The 23,033-nt window shown below is 48.5% G+C and overlaps 2 protein-coding genes across 2 annotated transcripts; both read left to right on the top strand.

Annotated features, from left to right (window-relative positions):
- Window positions 1-16,267: 16,267 nt before the first annotated feature.
- On the top strand, window positions 16,268-18,226 carry LOC142802843 (uncharacterized). The gene has a single exon (XM_075887900.1). It carries the CDS (start codon window positions 16,268-16,270, stop codon window positions 18,224-18,226), a length of 1,959 nt encoding a protein of 652 aa, XP_075744015.1.
- A 338-nt stretch (window positions 18,227-18,564) lies between these two features.
- Window positions 18,565-22,019, top strand: LOC142803799 (uncharacterized). The gene has a single exon (XM_075889884.1). The coding sequence runs from the start codon at window positions 18,796-18,798 to the stop codon at window positions 21,919-21,921; it is 3,126 nt and encodes a 1,041-aa protein (XP_075745999.1). The 5' UTR covers window positions 18,565-18,795; the 3' UTR covers window positions 21,922-22,019.
- Window positions 22,020-23,033: the final 1,014 nt, after the last annotated feature.

Genomic DNA, 23,033 nt, shown 5'->3' with positions numbered 1-23,033 from the left:
TCATTGTTAACATATTGCTATCCTTCAAGGAGTACTGACACGAAATTGAGGCTCCCCAAACTGGAAATATTTTGTTTCCGTGATATGCACTATCAACACTCAATGCACGACGCAGGAAGACAAAACGTATAAAGTATTTTATTTTCATTTTAATGTTTTCGTCACCCGGCGTCTGCAAGCAAGCCAAACCGTAATGAGCATTATCCCGGTGAGGGATTACAGTTCTCACGGTTTTTTATGTCTGCGTCTTGCATGTAGACTGAATTACAGAAATCGCTTGCGGAGTCACTGGACAAAAATACGCTCGTCCTTGTTGACGGTATAACCACGTGCCACTGGCAGCAAACAAAGAAAGCGCGAAGAAAAATTCCGTAAACATGGTTTTTGTGCTCAAGTCTAGCACTGCTACCATTTCGCGAGTTCTAGTCTTTCTGTTACCCGGGATCATTGTTAACTACTGCAGCTGCCACATTTTCTTTTACTTAATCATTGATAATGAACGTCGGTCCTATAGTTGGAGGTGTGCCACCAAGCGTCAACTTGGAGGCATTCATGTCAGATGGCTCTTAAGCTGCATAACACCAACATACATTGGGCAAGCTCCCTCAAATCAATGTATACAGGAAACTTTTAACTGCTTCTGTATAGACATGTTCTTATTTCATGTTTTACCCAATCCTATGATGGGGGGGGGGGGTGAACTTCTTTTTTTTCTATCAGTATGCCTGCCGAAAATTCTTTCAGTGACGCCAAATTGCATATTGATGCATTTTGGCTACAGTGGCGTAATCAAGCTCCATCTGCGTTCATCACCACCTATAAGCAACGCCTGCTCTAAGCTCTGCTGTTGGTACAAATATACCGCTTCTCACCGGCACCATTCGCAATGCTGTCGGTAAAATAGAGTTTGAGAGTGGCATCCCGGGCAAGCGCCGCCGAATTTTTGGCTGTGCTCGTGGCGCCCGCGTGCGCAATATTACTATGCAGCTTTACGAACACTCGCCACACTGGCTCTTCAGGGAGCCCAAGAGATCACTGCTCAATTCAGCTAGGTAAGGAATTTTTCGAAAGAGTGCCTTCTGCATCCTCTGCGTAACAACTGACACCAACATACCCATAAAAAATGAATAGCACAATCTCCGTGCTCACGAGTTGGTGGGCTACCTGCCATTGCATCATAAATGGTTACTGCTCACACAGGCGGGGACGAAGGAATGATACGAAAGACGAATCGCTGAGAGCGAGCGGATCAGCACCGTTAGTCAACAATGGCTCCTTCGGTTGACAAACGATGGGTGGTGCGTTTTCTGTCTGCTTGAGGAGCAATCGACGGCAGACCTGCGGTGTGAGATAATGTCATCGCACGCACCCTCTGTGGGACGGAAATGGCCGGCTCACTTAATTTTTCCTTCACATTTGGAGCCAGTGCACCCCGCAGCCCTTCAAGAACATAAATGGGAATAAAGACGTCTCAACAACAACACGTGCATTAACTCGTGACTTGACCATTCGGCGTGTGGGCTCTCAATGATTTGGACTTTAAACGGAACAACACTGTCACGGCGACAACGATATAGCCCGTCGAGAGTAGCCATGTACTAGTTGTTAGGGGCGAAGCTCCTTAGGGTGTGGATCTGTCCTACCTCCGATGGTGTATGTAGCCACCGGTGGCACATACCCGAGAGAGTGGTCCTTAGAATGTCCGCTGGATGGCGGCACTTGTATATGCTGAATACATGATGAAAATATGTGAGATGGCTGTACTTGGAGTGTCCACTACATAGATGGACGGATGAATGGACATACAGATAGACGGATGGACTGACGGATGCACAGACAGACAGAGGGGCGGACGCACGGACGGATGCACAGACAGAGACAGAGCGAGGGACGGCCACGCGAAGAGACGCATGGACAGACGGATGGACAGATGGAAGAACGGACGTACGGACGGATGCACCGATGGTCACATGAATGAACGGACACGCCGACCGATGCATGGACGGACGGCAGGAAGAATGAATGGGTGGACGAAAACACGGACGGACTGACGAACGCTTCGCCCCACCAGTCATCATTTAATTCGTGGATATGCTGTGATTTTTTTAAAGAAACTGTCAATGGCTTCTCAAATAAGTAATAAAGTCGACCTCTTCTAGACTAAATTTTTGGCTGAGTTTCTTCTAGAATTTCTACACAACCACAAAAGTTCTATAGCGAATCTCAAGTTCACGACGTCAATTCAGAGTGGAAAATTGGCAACTTGTCGTACAGTCGAGTTCTAGATTATGTATGTTGTCGATGATGCTTTGAGTAGTTTAGGTATAAGCGTTTATCTCACTGTCATTCAAATCCTTCGTTAACTTGCAACCACACTGAGTCACTTACCAAGATAACTTGAAGATCAGCCACCTTTTTTGCGTTCATGTACTTTTTGGGAGAGCAATGATGACACGCGATAAGTCCATCTCACCATCTTTACCTTCGTGACGTCACGTCTTCAAGAATCCAAACGTCTTGTTTTGTTTTTATAGTTCACGCTTACTTCTTACATGTGTGAAACGGAAGAAATGTCCAATTTTATTTACAGCATGCGTGGCTGAAAGAAACATGCAATCGCAAAGGGTTTGATACAAACATGCAGGTGCCGTGGTGACATCAAAGTTTCATAAAGCTATCTCGCAAGCAGCAATGTCATGGAAGTTTTCCTTCAGCCACACTGTTACTAGCGATTCAGCTTAATTTTCAAACCATATTCTTACGCTCGTATAAGGAGTTCGGAGAGATTACGCATTATACTTTGTTCTATAGAGCTGTCAACCATTAGTGACGCGTCTTCTGTACACATTAAATATTGCCGAGGTAATAATCCCCCACCGCTATGAAACCAAGCTGGTGAAAACAGCCACACGGTAAGCTAGCGCCATGTCTTTCCAGAGATTGCAATGAAAATGAGCCGCGGCGTCTCCAGTCGTCATTGCGAAAGCCCTAGCGCAAGGCGGCCCTCGGTATAATTACGTCTCCAAAAACATTTTCTCTGGTAACGCCACTTAATTTCAAGTGTCAAAGACAAAACTAACTCCTTGAGCACACTCTTCGAGGCGCTAGCAGCACTGAGTTTTCCAGCAGTTGAGTATTTCGCAAATGACCACCATTTCTTCAAGTCGTAGGGCCGTGTCTATATACTTCTCTGTACCGAATATTTCTAATTACCTCGAGGGGGCTGGGGAGAGCAAAACCACGATGTCCTCACATCTTTCCGACAACAAAAAGGAAACAAGCAATTGTGTAAAAAATAAAAGATCCAGAAAAAAACTTGGCAATTTATATAGGCCCCTACAGTTCCTTTGCAAACAAAGAAAGTACGCCCAACAAAGTTTTATATGTATCCTGTCCGGCAGGCTTATGAATAGACGCTTGAAGATTAACACAGAGAAAAACGCCTCTTCGCAAATGACCTCCGTGGTGTATCTTGAGGTTTTATAAGAGTGTGTGGTAAAACTTGCGAAGTACAATGATGGACGCGGATAAAAAAAAATGGAAACAGGACAATGCACTGAACTTTCTTCGTCCGCGTTCTTCATAGTATCATACAAGCTTCACCTTGCGTCACCATCAACAAGGTCAATCATGCACCATTTAATGATATCTAAACATAGAACCATGTGTGCTTAGCATGCATATTAGTTTTTATCAGGAATATTTATTTTTTCTTGAAATCAATCTGCTGAAATTTTGACAAGTATTATCGCCAATACCACAAACAACAAAGAATAAAATTTGTAGTTTATCTTCAAACTTGATTGCACAAGACTTTTCAGAATGCTTGGCGTGTGCAGGTATCATTCCCAAGTAAATGCACGTTTCTTTTTTTTTTGTAAGTGTTTTTAGCCACTCAATAATAAGAATGGCTCCTCCTCGGAAAAACAGTGTCACGAGAACACCTGCATTGTACTTTACCGTACCCAACACCCGTAATGATTCTTAGGCATGCATGCCCTAGTGGAGCGTCCTCAGAAATTTACACGATATCGCGTTTTAAAGAGGCCTTGTAATACGTTTTGAGCATGGTCAGAAATGCTTTCGATCCATAGTAAAGGCTCGCGAGAACAAGCGAGCCAAATAATATAGCACCGCACGTGGTTAAAAATTCACAATAAATTCTTTAACTCAGCTAAAATTGTTTTCTCTCCTCTCGACAAATGACAGAATAAGCTCAAAAATCACTCGTCATAACCGCTGGATCAGCCATTGAATGATTTGAACGTGGCGTGATCGGTCGTTACAGGCATCGCTGTGGGAGGCCGTGACTTGTCCAGGCGCGCGCCCGTGATGACACTGAAATTTCCCGTATTCAGACAAAACGAAAACAAAAAAGCGCCCTAGGCACGCGTGACATATTTTCTTTCCCTTGCCATTCCTTCCTGCGCAGCTTCCAGCGCTTTCGTCGGAACGAGAGGAGAGAAAATACAATCGCAGCGTGCGAAAAGTTTTTGTAACTTCTCTCGTACTGCACGGATTCTAAAACTTTTTGTGGTGCACGTGGTTAATTCTTCGGGCAATAAGCTCCGTTAGTGAATCCATTTCATGTTGCAGGGCCCCTTTTAGCGTTCTATGACATCGAACAATACATGGACCTCAGGGTTGCCAGATCCTACCGAGAAAACAAGCGAATACTGATCATATTGAAAAATATCGCTCAAACGCGAAGGATAGTTTAAAAAAATCACTTAATCGTTTCGCACAGCAAAAATATATGCAACCAAGGACGAGAGTGCGCAGCTGCTTTTTAATATTGTCTCGAGGGCAGTCTCCATTCGGTGGAAGGCACGTTTGCCAAAGCATGATTAACGTTAATTCTTGATTGCCCTAATGTGGGTTTGACTTCAACACCCAACTGTAGGCGTGCTCACGCAGACTACGGTGACGGTCCGGGGGGGGGGGGGGCAAATCTGCCCCATACATAGACTTAGTTGAACGGGAGGAGGGCGCTGCCATGAACCTTCGCTCCCCTTGATGGGGAATCCGGCACTCACCTATACACACAGCTACTGAAACTCATCGACAAACACCTATTAGTGAACTACAAATGCCCACTGGGGGACGTGATGATCCGTAATATTGCTATATTTGAGCAATATATGAGAATTAGCCTCCGAATAAACGCGGCGAGCAACTGAAAAATTCCACAAGTGACTCGACGAAAAAAGAGGCCTGACTCCGCTCATTATCTTGGAACCAAACCCAATCAATTTGTACCAGTGCATTCTGTAGTATGAGTGCTTGTTGGTGTGTTTCTGATGCTTTGATGCCAGGGTTCAGGCATTTATTCACCCTTTAGTCGCGTCCCCTGAGGCACATTGCAACAATTTTTTTTTAATAAATCGAATTTAGAAATTTTAAGCAGAAGTAGCAACAATGACGGGCCTCTAGCATTCTAGCTTCAGTATAAATGCAGTCACCGCAGCCGAAATCAAACCCGTGACCTCTGGGACAGCAGCAGAGCACCATTCCCACTGCTGCATCACCAATAAACTGACACAAAAAATCAAAACGAAGGCACACAAATTGATTATACCGGTTACTTTACTCAGAGCAGACTAACCAAAAGGTTTACTCTATTTCTTTCTATCACATTCATTGGGCGATGCTCCCTACCAACTGTCCCTTCTCTTTGAGACGGGTATTCAACCCATCATGTGTTTAGCAGCGCAACATTCGAGTTGCAACATGCATAAACCACGATTGTGCGCGCATATACAGGTAATAACAAAATAGGGCACCACAGAGAAATGAGAAGTTACGACGATAAGTTTAATGAAAGATCATATTAAAGTGCCAGAATTGGCTTGTCGCCGACAAATCCACGTTATAGAGGATGAATTATTGGATGGGGCACATGCAATTACGTCTTTAACCGATGTACATTCGAAGCCCCATTTGTACGAGACTACGTTGGAGTGGTGGCGTTGCGCGTAAATTATGGCGCTGGTGCCAAAACATGTAAATCTTAAAAGCTTCACTCAATTAGGGGGCTCCTAAACCACCCAGAGTTCAAAGGCGATATGGTATTTTTTTTTCTCGCCTACGCTACTCCTCTTACAAGCGCTATCTCCTCTCTAAGCGCTCCTGTTCTATATTAAGTGTTTTTATAACATGCATTGTTTTGAAGAATAAATCTTCTTATGCCACTTCGATATCGTTAATGTTAAAAGAAACCTTGTATATAGGCGTGGAGGCATATTTAAACATGTTTGACTGCTGACCCGCAGGACGCGGGATTGAATCTCTGTTACGGCGCCCACATTTTATATGGAAGAGAAAATGCTCAGGGCCCATGTTTTCATATACAAGTGCATACTAAGGAATTCCCTGTGGTCGAAACTTCCGGAGCCCTTCACTACGGCGGTGATTTTGAAACGTTTGAAACATAATCATGCGGTGATTTTTAAACGATCAAGAGTTATTATTTCTAAATAAAGATATTGGCTCAATCACCCAAGGACATGAGCAGGTTCATTCGCCGATTGAATATAAGTTAGTTTTCTTTTAGCGAGTGTTACAAATACTAGTGAAACGATTTGTTCAAGGTAAGGCAACCACACAGACAAAAGTGAGCGCTGTTAGCAGTGAGTACTGGTCCCTCCTACTAAGCCCATCTGCCGCGAAGGTGCGGATTCATCCTGGAAATGCTTGAGAGTGCAATAAGACAACACGGGTACACTGTTTATAAGAGGAAAGTTTGTACCTTCCTGCGGCAATACTTCTTGGCAGACTAGTTGGTTCATGCTGAAATATAAACTGTGCGCAAGCCGAGAGAAAGAAGGGAGAGAGGATAGAACGTGGACTACAACCTCACTTGGCAATCAGCGCTCTATTCTCTTTCTATTCTGTCTTCTTTTAGGGGCAATGTTACTTAGGGTGTGGGTCGTTCCCTCTTCTGTTGTTGTTGTTGTTGTTGTTGTTGTTGTTGTTGTTGTTGTTGTTGTTGTTGTTGTTGTTGTTGTTGTTGTTGTTGTTGTTGTTGTTGTTGTTGTTGTTGTTGTTGTTGTAGTAGTAGTAGTAGTAGTAGTAGTAGTAGTAGTATGTAACCACTTCTGGCATGTTTTAACAACTGATTACTAGATGGCGTTGCGTGCAAATGTCCTAGGAAGTTATGTCACTGTATGGCGTTAGTGGTTTTCATATACTTGACGATTTTGTATAGTTGCCGGACAGACAGACGGATGGACGAATGGACGGGGAAGGACGGACGGACGGACGGACGGACGGACAGACCGACAGGCAAGCAGGCAGGGCAGGGCAGGGCAGGGCAGAGCAGGCAGGCAGTTGCTTCACCCCACTCATCATGATTCACTCCGTGGATATGCTGTGAATTTTTTTCTTTCGCTCTCCTTACGCAACGAGACTAGAATTGCAATTTCAGTCACATACTGGTCGCGATACATTTCCTCTCTCTTTTTTATCCACTCCCTCGACTTTCCTAACGCTTAGTAGGAAACCAAAAAATGAATTTACGCCGACCTCTCAGGTTTTCTACCGCAATAAACATTTCTGTCTCTATCTCACTCAACAGACAATAATGCCAGAAAAATTATAGGTGGTGTCATAAGAAGGGATTGTAATTTAAATGTAAAGCAAGAAAAGTGGATGAAAAGATAACTTGCAACCAGTAGGATCCGGACCTGCGACTTTCGAATACCGCGTCCGAGCCTCAGACGCGTTATTCGGCGGAAAGTTATCTTTTTGACCAGTTTTCTTGCTCCTTATTTACTTTATGCTTCCTTTTGATGACACCAACTATACTTTCTTTGGCATTATTTTCCGTAGTTTCTCCTTAATATTGTGCATAACTAAAAAAACAGCCTCTTAAATTTACACTTTGCATCATTTCCTCGCAGACGTGCACGTGTTCGTGACAAGCCAACCGCAGCGGCTCCTTGAACGTTTCGTATTCGGTGAACTCACCATCCGGAAGGGGTGCATGGCCTCGTAGTTCCAAGCGAACTTCGAGGGGCACGCCCGCAAGGGCAGCCTGTTTCGGACGCTACAGCGATGGAGGAGGGAAGGGTTACCCAGGTGGCTGTGGTGGCCGATAAAAGCCATGACCATGTTCATGTTATTTATTTATTTATTATTTATTTACTACCCACAGAGCTCATACAGGCATTATAGGGGGGGGGGGGAGTACAAGAAGAGAACATGAAAATTTGCAGGTTTACATAAGTTTACAAAAGTTTGTGAAAAAACAGAAAAAGATAAAAGAAGTAGATTTCCAAAACACAAAACATACACAGCTGCACCGAGCACAGCTGCGTCAGAAAAGTAATATTGTCACAAAGACACAGGCACGCAGGTACAAAATAGGGCGTTTACTTTCGCAACCCAAGGGCCAGAAACGCGAACACCAGAGCACGCGCACACAGATCTACTTCGTTGTCCTCTTCAGATGCTGGCTACTATAGTTGCCAGCCTACCTTGCGTCAATTCCCCCCTTTCAAGAGAGACCGTCCCGGTCGATTGACTGAGATGCTAGAGGTGGCCATGAAAGAAAAAAAAATGATCACGTCAATGAAAAAAAAAAAAGCCCACGCTGTTGTGGATAATAAGGAAAAAGTTCGAAGTGTTCATAAGTCGCGGGCATAGTACGGTTTCATCCGTACTACATGGACTACTTCTGGACGTGGACGTCTTCGGTTTAAACTGGTGTCGGAGCTTTGGGGAACTACCTCGTAATTCACGTCACTGAGGCAGCGCACAACTTCGTAAGGGCCAAAGTAGCACCGCAATAGCTTCTCCGAAAGCCCACGATGTCGAACTGGTGTCCACACCCATACATAGTCACCTGGTTGATAGTGGACGCTCCTTCGGCCTTGGTTGTAACGGCGAGCGTCGATATCTTGCTGCGCGCGAATGCGGTTCCGTGCAAGCTGGCGAGCTCCCTCGGCTTTCTCAACGAAGTCCTCAACGCTGTCATTTCCGCTGTTGTCCTGGTCTACAGGGAGCATAGCGTCTAACGGTGTTGTGACGTGACGGCCATAAACAAGCTCGAATGGTGTTAGGTCTGTGGTCTCTTGCACAGCGGTGTTATAGGCAAACGTGACGTACGGCAAAATTTCATCCCACGTTTTGTGCTCTACGTCAACATACATAGATAGCATGTCGGCCAATGTTTTGTTTAACCTCTCCGTCAAGCTGTTTGTTTGGGGATGATAAGCTGTTGTTTTCCGGTGGTTGGTGTGCGTCAGCTTGGTGACTTGTTGCAATAACTCTGCCGTAAATGCTGCTCCGCAATCGGTTATGAGAACAGCAGGTGCACCATGGCGCAAAACAATGTCGTGGACAAAGAATCTGGCGACTTCAACTGCAGTTCCCTTAGGCACAGCTTTGGTTTCTGCATAGCGAGTCAGATAGTCGGTCGCGACAATTATCCACTTATTTTCTGAGGATGACGTAGGGAAGGGACCAAGAAGATCCATTCCTACTTGCTGAAATGGTGCTCGAGGTGGATCTAAAGGTTGGAGGAAACCGGCGGGCTTTGCGGGTGGAACTTTACGCCTCTGACAGTCACGGCAGGTGCGGACATAGCGCTGAACGGACGAATACAGCTGTGGCCAGTAGTACTTCTGTCGGATGCGCGCTAATGTCCGAGCAAAGCCTAAGTGACCGGCCGAAGGATCGTCGTGGCACGCCTGCAAAACTTCCTCACGCAGTGCCATTGGAACGGCGAGGAGGAAAGTTTCCTGGCTGCTCTCAAGATTTCTCTTGTAGAGAACATTGTTCCGCAGGCAATACGTAGCCAAACCACGCGAGAGTCGGCGTGGGACGACAACGTCTTCTCCTTGAAGATGCTGGATGACAGGAAGTAGCTCAGTGTCCTCACGTTGAAGCTCAGCCATCCGCACCACATCGACGATGCCAAGAAACGGTAAATCTTGTTCAGTGTCAGATGACGTCGGGGAAATAGGAGCACGAGACAGGCAGTCAGCATCTGTATGCTTATGTCCTGATCGGTAGACCACCGTTATGTCGTACTCTTGAAGGCGGAGGCTCCAGCGGGCGAGGCGGCCTGATGGATCCCGTAGATTGGCAAGCCAACAGAGCGAATGGTGGTCACTGACCGCTCGAAATGGCCGGCCGTATAGGTAGGGTCGAAACTTGCTAATGGCCCAAACGACTGCTAGGCACTCTTTTTCGGTGGTAGAGTAATAAGCCTCTGCTTTTGTGAGACTGCGGCTCGCGTAAGCGATCACACGCTCTGCGCCGTTCTGCCATTGAACTAGAATGACTCCGATTCCCACGTTGCTGGCGTCTGTGTGGATCTCGGTGTCGGCAGTGTCGTCGAAATGTGCCAGCACTGGAGCTGTCTGCAGTCGATTGCGCAGCTCTACGAAGGCTTGTTGTTGTTCTTCCGTCCATACGAAAGGTACATCTGGCCGTGTCAGTCTTGTAAGAGGTTCCGCAATTTTCGAAAATCCTTCGACAAAACGGCGGTAGTACGCACAGAGTCCAAGGAATCACTGAACGGCCTTTTTGTCTCCAGGACGAGGGAAATCGGCAACGGCAGCCAACTTCTCCGGATCTGGTCGAACACCCCCCGGGCTAACCACATGGCCGAGAAACTTGAGTTCCTGATAGCCGAAGTAGCACTTTTCGGGCTTGATGGTAAGGTTCGCTCTCCTTATTGCAGTGAGGACACTTTTTAGCCTTGAAATATGCTCGTCAAATGTGGTTGAAAACACAACGACATCATCCAAGTATACAAGACACGTCTGCCACTTTAGTCCAGCTAGTACAGTATCCATCATGCGTTGAAACGTGGCGGGAGCGGAACAGAGACCGAAAGGCAGCACTTTAAATTCGTACAGCCCGTCAGGCGTCACGAACGCGGTTTTCTCACGGTCGCCTTCGTCAACTTCAATTTGCCAGTACCCTGACTTGAGATCTAGTGATGTGAAGAACTGGGCGTGGCGTAGACGGTCTAAGGCGTCATCAATCCGTGGCAGGGGGTAAACGTCGCGTTTCGTGACTTTGTTAAGCCGTCGATAGTCAATGCAGAAGCGTAGTGTGTTGTCTTTTTTCTTTACTAAGACAACAGGTGACGCCCACGGACTTGTCGAGGGTTGGATGACGTCATCATTCAGCATTTCTTGAACTTGACGCTTAATCACCTCTCTTTCCTTCGGGGACACACGGTATGGATGTTGGCGAAGAGGCCGCGCCGACTCCTCGGTAACAATGCGGTGTTTTGTAACGGTGGTACGCTGAACTTTCGATGCTGTGGAGAAGCAGTCCGAGAATTCCCTCACAAGGTTTAGCAGCCGCTCTTTTCGTGAATCTGGCAAGTCTGGATTAACGTGAATGCGGCTTTCCAGGTCAGCACAAACTTTTGCATGTGGTGAAGTCGTATCCATTGTGCTGATATCGAAAAAGTCGGCTGTTTCACTGTGGAAAGCGACAGTAGTCCCTCTAGGAACGTGCTGAAACTCATTGCTGAAGTTGGTCAGCAGAACTCTAGAGCGTTTATTCTCTAACCGAACAAGGCATCGGGCTATGCATATGTTTCGTTTGAGCAGCAGCGGGATATTTGCCTCAGCAATACCTTCATAGTCGTTGAATTCGTCGAAAACGTCGCAGGCTACTAAGGTGAACACGCTACTCTTCGGCGGTAACGTGACGTCATCGTCAACAATTCTCAAAGCATTGACGTAACTGCCGTGAGGGTTGCGCGCTAAAGCGTGTGCCGTAGAAAACGTCACTTGCGACTGTTGCAAATCAATCACGGCTCCATTATCACGCAGAGAGTCCAGTCCGAGAATTAGGTCCCTCGAGCAACTCGGCAGTATTACAAAATCTCCGAGATACGTAAATCCGTGAATACTGACTCGCGCTGTGCACCGCCCCACCGGAGTAAGAAGATGGCCTCCTGCCGTACGTATCTGCGACCCAGCCCACTGGGTGGAAACCTTCTTCAGCCTGCAGGCAAGACCCATGCTCATAACAGAAGTGTCTGCTCCAGTGTCAATTAGCGCCATTACTTCTTCGTCGTCCACAGTTACCGCAATGTTTGGTGTCACCACTCTTCGCATCCCGTTTGACTGCGTCTGTACATCTTTTTGCTGCTGTCGCTGTCGTCGTAGTGGAGGATCTTCCGTAGAGTCAGCGTCAGCGGCCTCACCTCCGGAGGTCACTGAACTCAGTTTTCCCTACTTGCAGGACTGGGTGAACGGCGTCTTGGAGCGCCGCGTGAATAGGCTGGGCTCGGTGACCTGTAGCGAGTAGGCGACGACGAGCGAGGCTCTTGTGACCGATGTTCGATACTGCGACGATTCGAGATGAAACTCTCTATTTCGTGTGGTCGCTCGCCAGGTCGTGGACGAGGGGCATTAGGCGAAAATCCACGGAGACCCACACGACGGTATGGACATGTCCGGTAGACGTGTCAGGCTTCCCCGCAGTGGAAGCAAAGGGGCCTGTGGTCAGGTGTACGCCAGATGTCACTCTTTCTCGGTCTTGCTTCGGCGATCAACGGTGAGCTGCGAGGGCGGAAGCCTACCTCCATTTGTTGAGCGTGTCGCTCATTGGGGTAACATACGCTGGTTGAACTGCACGATGGACGACGTCGCACCGCTTCCGCGTAGCTCATCTCGACGCAGTGCCTCTGTTGTGGCGCCTCGGATGGTTGGGGAGCGTGAACGGCTTGCCGTAGCTCGGCGCGTACCATCTCCGCAACGGAGAGCTGCTCTGCAGGTGAAGCAGTCACCTGCATCTTTTGTAGCTCTTCCTTAATGAGAGCTCTGATAAGCTCTCGCAACGTGCTGATGTCATTGCCGAGAGTGACAGAAGTGACCTCACTTGGGTTTACACCATGGTTATACTGTCTGGCACGCTGTTGAAGGGCCCTCTCCATGGCAGTGGCTTCCTCATGGAACTCCGCAAGTGTCGCAGGCGGGTTTCGAATCAGGCCGGCAAAAATCTCTTCTTTAACACCACGCATTAGGTGGCGAACTTTCTTGGATTCGGACATGAAGGGCTCCGCACGCTTGAAAAGCCGATCCATGTCCTCTACGTAGGTCGTCACCCTTTCGTTAGGGCCTTGAACCCTTGCCTCTATAGCACGCTCCACTGTCTCCTTCCTGTCCTCTTGGGAAAATGCCTTGAGGAACTGCCGTTGAAACTCATCCCATGACGTAAGCGCTGCTTCATGGTTCTCAAACCACGTTTTCGCGGAGTCCTCCAGGAAGCAGTACACATAGCGTAGCTTACGCTCTGGGGTCCAATCGTTGATGACGGCGACCCGGTTGAAATGCTCGAGCCAGTCGTCGGCATCTTCAAAAGCAGCTCCGTGAAATGTCTTCGGCGTCTTGGGCTGGTTGTTAACCAGGTGCGCTGGTGCTGGCGCGGTGACGTTAGGCGGTGTTTGATTCATAGCCCTCTGACGTTCAGGCAGCAAACCGTGCTGTGGCTCGAGTCCCTGGAGACGACGGCTGGAACGTACGTGCACAGGGGTAAGTTCGGCTGAGCTACTCGATGGACTTGCGTCAGGGGTGCTCTCAGGGGACCGTATCATCTACCGTGCCCAGCACTTCCACCAGAAAATGTCACAAAGACACAGGCACGCAGGTACAAAATAGGGCGTTTACTTTCGCAACCCAAGGGCCAGAAACGCGAACACCAGAGCACGCGCACACAGATCTACTTCGTTGTCCTCTTCAGATGCTGGCTACTATAGTTGCCAGCCTACCTTGCGTCAATATGTATTAGAGAAACAACTGCAGAAACCGCAAAAATTGATGAAAATTTCATGATAACTAAAACAAAGTGCAGCATTCGGCTAGCCCAAGGGCAAATTAAGCCTAAAACAACATATATAGTTTACAATGATGATGCGATACAGATCATGGCGACTATCAGGCACACACACGTAGTCTATAGGGCTTAGCGGTCGAAAGATCCAATCATTTTTGTTGCAGAAAAGAACGCATCCGTTCAAGAAATTTTTACCACTGTGGAAGGAAGTCGATTCCACTGGCTTATAGTTCTCAGAAAAAGATTTGGTGAAAGTTGATGTATTGCGTTTATATTCTTTTAACTTGTGTTCATGATCCTTTCGGGCTGAAATGTACTGAGGCCAGCTTATGTACACATCACGGTCAATTCGAGTATGAGAATAAAATATGCCATGCGATAGCTTCAGTCGAAATGATGCCTTTCGGTGCTGCAGAGACTTCTATTTTAACTTCTGCTTAGCCTCCGTCACACTGAATTGTCTGTCGTACATAGTTATACTAAACACATAAGCTGTCACCGCTTGGAACGCGCGACCAGGTGAAGCTGTTAATATTACAAATATTGATGCATTTTGTTGTTTTGTGGAGGAGTTAACTGAGCCAGTATAGTTGCATTTTGCTGTTCTTGTTGTTGCGATAACGAAAAACGTGTTTTGCAGTAGTGCATTGTAATCTTTGTGCATATATATTGTTTTTCATGCGTAGTACGTGGTTTTTCATTATTTTTTTTCTTTTTTCTCGTATTCTTGTGTATGGGAAGAGCACCAATGAAGTATTGTTGTACCCGCTATTGTAAGTGTTTCGCTGTTGTGCGTATCGTTCCTCGAAATATTGTATTTCCTGAACTTTGTATGTACTTAGTTACCTGTGATGATGTATGCCCGCTTCCTGTATGGGTCTGAAGAAGGCCTACAGTACTGTTAAATAATATTAATAATAATCTCGCCGCCATGGACTGAACGTTTTCTAATCTTTATTTATTTGAAGACGTTGCAGGGTCCCACACACAACATGCCTACTCCAGTACTGATCTCACGTATGCCTTGTATGGTACTTCTCGGGTTTGCTGTGGAAAAGCGCGTGCGTTTCTTTTTAAAAATCCTAAGCTCCGACAAGCTTTATTTACAGTGTAATCCACATGCCGATTCCATGATAGAGAGGGGCAGAAGAAAACACCTAGGTATTCGTATTCGCGCACCATTTTTACCGGAGAGCCGTTTATTGTGTATTCAAATTCACCTGTTTTTTTTTTTCTGGAAGGCCTAATGCATACAGTTTTCTTAAGATTCAGTTTCATTTTTCATCGCTGGCATCACGCATATATTGCACATAGGTCGCTTTGAATTACGGAGCAGTAAGTTTCAGAGGTAATCCTACGGTATAAAATGCAGTGTTCCTTTGGAGAATCGACGAACACTCTAATCTCTCACTTGGACGCTGTTGTTCCGTGAACGGCTGAGACCTGCGCGTCAACCATCGGAGATTGATAGCCCCGACGCCCACGCGCATATTTCAAGCGTCATCGCAAAATTGGTCGAGTGCTGTGGCGGGGAACACTGCCTACTGCAGAAACGATGTTTAAACTTTTATCGTTTTCTTTACCTTAAGGTTCGAAATCTTACAATTTCAATTTCAGTTTTGAACTGTGCGAGTAATTATTTATTAGAGTATTAAGATGCACCGGACCTAATATTTACGACGTTTTAGTAATCACTTGAACGAATGATAGTCTGAATAAGGTACACGGTTTAGCGTGTTCCTTCCTATATTCTGAGAACACTTGAGTATATCGTAGAATATGCAAGTGAAGCGATGCGCTAGTTAGTTTGTGGTCATGTATTGTACATTAAAACGCGATAGCGGTAGACAGCGTTGGGGTTCGGTACTATTAGCTGTGAGCGATAAATTCGCATTGCATAGCGCGACAAGACAAGGAAAAATTTACAATTAAATATCTTGGTTTCAATAAGAACCAAAACCAGAACTTCTGTGGCACAGTGATGTGTTCTACCACACAACCAGGAGTGTATAAGAAACCTTAGCCTCAATCAGGGCGTAGCGTCCCTTTAACGCGATTAACATTACGCGGCTTAAAGGAGCATTCTGCTTCAAAACGCAAGTTTGTGGCATAACTACATTTTTTATGTTTTAACAAATTTGGTGAGGGGGGGGGCGCTCCGGTCGCCGAGCTGAGCAGACGTGCTCCGAATGAGCTCCGCAGTTTTCGCTAATTGTGCCGCCTTAACTGCTTCCAATCGATTGTATATCATCACTACAGTCTCCGTGAACATCCCTGGACTCGATTGATGCTATTTTTGGTCCGGCCAACCGGACTTTTCGTCAATTTTTGACGTTTTCTTCACTTGTGCGACGCTGGGCCTAGCGCACCACGCCTAGGCTTAGCGCGAGTACGGCGGGGACGCGCAACTGCGTCGGCCGCCCGGCCCGGCTCAACGCTCGACTCCTCATCGCCGAAGATGGCCTCGGCCTCATCGCAGCTCAACGCCGTTTCCCACAACCGTTTCGCGGCCCTTGCTACGGAAGACATGGACTTTTGTGCTGGCGGCAACGACACTACGACCACCGACACGATCAACGACCAAGAGGTGCTACGCAGCACCGGCCGCACCGCAGTCGCGGTGCGCGGCAACGACTTACACCCAAGCGACATCGCGGGATGGAAAATCTCCAGAAAACAAGCAAGCCAGCGACTTAATAAGCCCCAGCTTAACGAAGTTACCCAAAGCAACAAGCCAACTCCGCAATTTAGTGAAGCTCAAGCAAAACGCATGGTAGCGAGAATTACTAAAGCGTCCCGCATGCCGCTGAATTTGCCGCGGGAAGAGCAGAAGATTGTAATACGACCGAGAGGAGGGCTATTCCTAGCAAAACTGGAAGCTGACATCGTAATGTCCGCAGTCATAACGGCAGCCAACGTTCCCAAGACCACAGCGAAAGCAGATACGATCTGTATTAATCCCACGCAGAACATGATCGTGATCAGCACGCCCGATGAAGAACGAGCACGTTACTACGCAAGCGTACGCTCTCTGTACATTGGGGGCCGTAGCTACGAAACGCATGCCTACTGCACCGCGCCTCACGGCACAGTGAAAGGAGTAATCCGTGGCATCGCAGTAGAGAACACTGCCGAAGATCTGCACGAGAATATCGTTAACCAAGCAAACCCGCAGGCCCTCGAAGCACACAGGATTGGAAACACTACCTCGATCGTCATTTTGTTCGCAGGAACAAAGGTTCCCAACTACATAAAGTATGGCTCCATTATAGTAAAGTGTGGATTATACAGACAACACCACAACGTATGCAAGACATGCGGCAAAATCGGCCATCGAGCCGATGTATGCCCCACGCCGGAAACCAAGATCTGCTTTGCGTGTGGCGCGCCTAACCCGACGGCAGACCACGCGGCGCGGTGCAAGCCACGTTGCAAACTGTGTAACGGAGCCCACGCCACGGGCACGGAGGGCTGTACGAACAAGTACAAGGTGCCCTTCGTAGTTACTCAGCGCAGATGGGAGCGCAGAAACGTGGCGTCAGCGTTTTCGTCGCAAGACTTCCCGCAGCTGCCACCGCAACAACAGAACGAAGCGCATCTATCAAAGAGAGGACGCAGCCGCTCGAGGAAGCGGGACAAAAGCAGGAGACAATCGGCGAGCCGCGGCAGAAGCACCGACGGCAAGCGCAGCGAAAACATGAATTACAACCGCAACCAGCAGCGACCGGGCAATGTGATAAATGGGGCCCAAGCAATCAACCCGCAAGCGGCGAACCGCAATCCGCTCAACCACGTAGCTGAAGCAAAGGACAACACCATCCAGTCACTACGAAATGAAAATGAGCAGCTCAAGCGATGCATCGCTGAACAGAGAGCTCAAATGCAAGAGATGAACGCTAAGTTGAACCAACTCATCAACGCACAGCAGCAGCAGCAGCAGCAACAACAGGTGACTCCGCCACCGCCACTGTCGCCACCGCAGAGTCAACCAAGACCCCCAACGCCAAAGGAAAACAACACAAACTCAGCCATGGAGGTACAAGTCCCAGTTACTACGGAAGCTAACAGCGCAGAACCCGAAACGATCGACGGTGCTAGGACAAGCGAACCGGCACCCAAGAAGCGAGCACTCGAATACGCACGTGAACGAAGAGTCAACGCTAGGCTGGACAGCCTAGAAGAACGTCAAGATCGACTAGAACAGACCATGAAAGCCAACTACGAAACCCTGAGCCAAGTCATCAAAGCTACTAACGATCGCCTCGATGCTACCAACGCACGCCTCGACACATTGGTGACACCCGTACATAGCATGCAGTCTACCATACAAGGAATACAGACTAAGTTGGATGCACTAATACACGCGCTGACGGCGTCAGGACTAATCCCCCAACAGGCCTTCACCCAACCGCAATAATGGACGGGACAACGGCAACAGGCACCGCTAACCACAGAAACAGAGCACAGACCCAACAGCATCATCTCCTCATATGGCAATGGAATCCCAACGGCATACAGGGGAGAAAAGCATCGTTACAACAGTACATAAAAGAAAGCACCAAGAGACCCGACGTTATAATACTACAAGAGACGCACAGTGAAACCCCACCGACGTTACCGGGGTACAGATCCTTTGCGAAGCCCCCCAGCGCACGAACAGTTGGGAAAGGCGCAGGGCAGGGGGTCTGCACCTTGGTAAAGAAGAATCTAACTTCAATAGATCACGAGCTGCTACTTAACGGCGCCATCGAGCACAGCACGGTTGAAATCGTCACCGGGAAGCGCAAGCGCCGTGAAAGCACTTTTATAATCAACGTGTACAGCAATCCGAAGCACTTCCAGCAAAAATTCCGCACCCTTGTGCACAAAGCGCAACAGCTCGCGGGCTCCAACGTAACCCTACTGTGTGGAGACTTCAACGCTCAACATACGGCATGGGGGTATCCATACACGACGGCGAAGGGCCACAGTCTCTACGACGAAACAATGGACGCAGGTTACCAATTGCTAAACGACCCCAACGCACCTACGAGAAACGGAACGTCGTCGCAGCGAGACACAAACCCGGACCTCGCTTTCATAAGCACGGCCTCAGCACTGCGTGGAGTCACGTGGCGGAACACCGGGGAGACGTTGGGAAGTGACCACTGCATACTCGAAATTACAATACCCATCGCAGAGAACACGCAAAGAGCACAGCAACAGCAAATCATCGACTGGCACGAGTACAGAAAGAAATTAGAAGACAACGTTACGGAAACCATTGAAAACATAGAAGCATGGACCAACATGTTGAACGCCACGACCAAAGACGCCACTCAGACGGTAGAAGTGGAGCCGGAGGCTACGATGCTGGACAGCAGACTAGCGCACCTCATGGAAGCCCGCAACTCGCTGATACGGCGCTGGAAACGTCAACGCCACAACAGAAAGCTACGCAAACGTATAGCACAACTCAACAGAGACATCGAGCATCACAGCGCAGTCCTCTGCAGACAGCAGTGGCACGCGGTGTGTCAAGAAGCGGACGGTCAACTACACAAAGTCAAGACGTGGCGCCTGCTACGCCACTTGCTCAACGATCAGACAACCAAGGGAGCTCAGCATTACATGCTGAACAAGACAATTCACAAAGCCGTCAAAGAAATGGGAGAGGCTGAGGTGCAACGACGCCTGGACGCCAAGTATCTCCCCGTAACGCCAACGCACCCACTCCCCAGCTACGAAGGGGCAACCAACGAGAAACTAGATGCCGACATCGAAGAATGGGAAGTGCGAGCGGTTCTACAAACAATCAACTGTAAATCAGCATCCGGACCGGACCACGTCACCAACAAGGCATTGAGGAACTTGAACGACACGGCAATCGAAGCCCTCACCAAGTACTACAACCAGTGCTGGCGGACGGGCAAGCTACCGCAACAATGGAAGACCGCGAAAACGGTCCTGATCCCCAAACCGGGCAAACCACCCAGCATAGACAACCTGAGACCCATCTCTCTAACGTCGTGCGTGGGCAAGGTGCTTGAACACGTCCTACTCAACAGATGGCAACGTTATTTGGAAGAATCCAACATATATCCACATACAATGCTGGGGTTCCGGGCCAAACTGTGTACCCAGGACGCCATGCTGTTGCTCAAGAACGAAATCGTGGACAGACACTTTCCCACGTTGGATAACAGAGCGGTGCTCGGACTGGATCTCCAGGGAGCATTCGACAACGTACACCACTCGGCCGTCCTTCGGCAGGTGTCCCACTTCAACATGGGGGAGAGAACGTTCGCTTACATGAAAGATTTCCTGACCAACCGCACCACGCGGCTTGTGGCAGGAGAACTACAACTACCGCTCAAGCAGCTGGGGAGCACGGGGACACCACAGGGCTCGGTGATCTCCCCTCTGTTGTTCAACCTTGTCATGATAGGCGTTGCAAGAAGATTGGAACGCGTTAGAAACATCAAGTACACGATCTACGCGGACGACATCACGCTGTGGTCAACGGGAGGAAGTGACAGCCAGATCGAGGCAGCCCTCCAAGAAGCCGTCGCTGCCGTAGAAGAATACCTACGACCCACCGGACTCAAATGTTCACCAACCAAGTCGGAACTGCTAGTGATCTCACCGCGAAGTGCGCGACGCCCGACAACGCAGAACATCAACGTTGTAACCCAAGACGGAACGCCGATACCGCACGTGCAGACACTCAGAGTTTTGGGGCTGCACCTCCAGGACTTGAACCGCAACAACGTGACGGTACAGAAGCTCCACGCAAAGCTCTCGCTGGCCACCCGCCTACTCAAGAAGGTGGCCACGCGGTACCAGGGCATGCGAGAAGACAGTCTACTACGACTCACCCAGTCGTTTGCAGTCAGCCACATCTCTTACGTAGCGTCGTTCCACAATTGGAAAGCGGCGGAGAAGATCAAGATTGACGCGATGATCAGAAAGGCGTACAAGACGGTCCTGGGCTTATACCCCCACACCAACACAAAACGCATGCTCGCGTTGGGCGTTCACAACACGCTGGAAGAAATCGCCGAAGCCCAGCGAACGGCGCAGTATCACCGCCTGTCCCAGACCAGGACGGGAAGAACGATACTACAGCGCATCGGAATCAACGCGCCAGCGACGACTCCGGAGGTAGCAAAACAGCTACCCCGAGACGTTCTCCAAAGACTGAAGGTTCCACCCTTACCGAAGCACATGCATCCACAAGAGCACCAAGAAAGAAGAACGGCGAGAGCCAAGGCCCTCACAAAAGGTCACGCCAACGATCCGCGCGCGTACTACGTGGACGTGGCGAAGTATCCCCACCGGCCAAACACGTACGCAGCAGCAGTCATCGCAGCAGACACTGGAGTACTCACAACGTCGGGAAGCATACGGTGCAAGTCGCCCACGCAAGCCGAAGAGTTTGCAATCGCACTGGCACTAGCGATCCCGGATTGCCGCACGGTCCTCAGCGACTCGAAGACGGCAATAGCCAACTTTGCTACAAACAGCGTCCATGGAACCACTGCAAGAGTATGTTCAACTATAGCAAGACCGGAAACCAACATTACCGTCAAGTGGTTCCCTGCGCACGCCGGGGAGCTGGACGTGGGCCCGAACCGCAACGAGGAGGCAGATACGGAGGCACACGCGCTAACTAGCCGCGGGTCTCTGTCAACGCATTCCTTGGAGCCGCAACGACCCGATGCCGAAGACGGAGAGTATTTCATCACAACCTACGCCGACGTTCTGCAATGGTACAGAACAAGCAGACGCCTCTACCCACCGCCTCACCGAGACCTACAACGCAGAGAAGCAGCCACACTACGGCAGCTGCAAGTACAAGCAATATGGACCCCCGTCTGGGCAAAGCACGTTTGCCCGGAGGTTTACACCACTGATGTATGCCAACACTGCAAGAAGGCGCGAGCCACCCAGAGACACCTCCTTTGGGACTGTGCACCACCGCCGGGTAACAAAGAAGTAATGCCAACTGCCATAAGCAGCAAAATTATCAGCCGAGAGCCAGGCAATCAAAGAGACGTGGTCCAGCACGTGCTTAGCATCCTGGAACGCCAGCGGCCGAAAGCGGCGCCCCCACGGGTTTTACGCGAGTAGGTTGCTGCTCCGGGACGTCCGAGCACGCTAGTGTCTCGCTTTAATCCCCCTACCCCTTCCCCCTTTATGCCGGATCGTCAATAAAGTTGTTTCACTCACTCACTCACAAATTTGGTGCGTTTACTTTCATGACATATAAAGTGAAGGTTGTAATTAAACTCATAGTAGGTTGCACTTCCCTTCAAAGAGAACAAGATGGCTGTAAAAAACGAGAAATAAGTAGTTGTGAGTCGATTACCCAAAAGAATAATCTCGTATCTGGGGCCGAATTCACAAAGCTTTCTCTTTGGCTACGCATTTTCTTAGCCAAAAGTTCTCTTATCTGGAGGGATTTCTATAGCGCGGGTAGGAATTTAACTTATTCGGCACTTAAGAGGGCAAGGAGGACACACGATAGCTGATGAAACGACAAGGAAAGAAAGAAGTGTGTGCCGATAATATCAAGGTAGCACGCAAAGCGTCTAGCATCGAGAGTATACGATGACAGCCAATGATTTGCTGCATCTACGTTTCAGTTCCGCGAGCGTCTGCTACAGCGCTTACGGGATGCCGCGTACGTTGTAATAGGCGTTTTGGCGGGCTGTGCAAAGCCAAACACTCGCCTTTCATCAACGACTGTAGCTAAAAACGAAATTGCTTGATGGCCTTAAGTCATCGAGCAATCCATGCACTATCTCGCCAAGTACAAGTAAACAACACTCCAGGTGTACAACATAAATGAAACCACACATAAATCCATGCATGCAATGTTTGAAAATGTGCCTCGAATGTCTTCCCCTATTTAACGCGACCAGTTACCTTACATTTCATTGAAGCTGCGCTGCTACTTAACTAATTCGGTGCAATCTAGCACGGTATAGTGGTGAACGTAAGGGTGTTTTGTACCTATAGTCAAAGGTAGCCTTTGTTACAATATTCTTATTACAAGACACACGAGCGACTTTGGTGCCTGCAGACGAATTGTGCGGAAATAGATATCAGCAGTAATCAAATAAAATTGTGAGCGCAATTTCGCTGATTCCATGCACCGCAGCATTTTTATAAAGCCGGAATGCGAGAACGTGCATACGCTTACGCTTAGGTATATGTCTACGTAAAATGAGGGAGACTCG

Source organism: Rhipicephalus microplus, chromosome 3 (genome assembly GCF_043290135.1).
Source record: "Rhipicephalus microplus isolate Deutch F79 chromosome 3, USDA_Rmic, whole genome shotgun sequence".
NCBI lineage: Eukaryota > Metazoa > Arthropoda > Arachnida > Ixodida > Ixodidae > Rhipicephalus > Rhipicephalus microplus.
The sequence above is the reverse complement of the archived record's forward strand: the minus strand, read 5'-3'. Positions and strand labels throughout refer to the sequence as shown.

Excerpts from the sequence above, each read along its gene's own strand:
- LOC142802843 (XM_075887900.1), top strand. The coding sequence starts at position 16,268 with ATGGCCTCGGCCTCATCGCAGCTCAACGCCGTTTCCCACAACCGTTTC.
- LOC142803799 (XM_075889884.1), top strand. The coding sequence starts at position 18,796 with ATGGACGCAGGTTACCAATTGCTAAACGACCCCAACGCACCTACGAGA.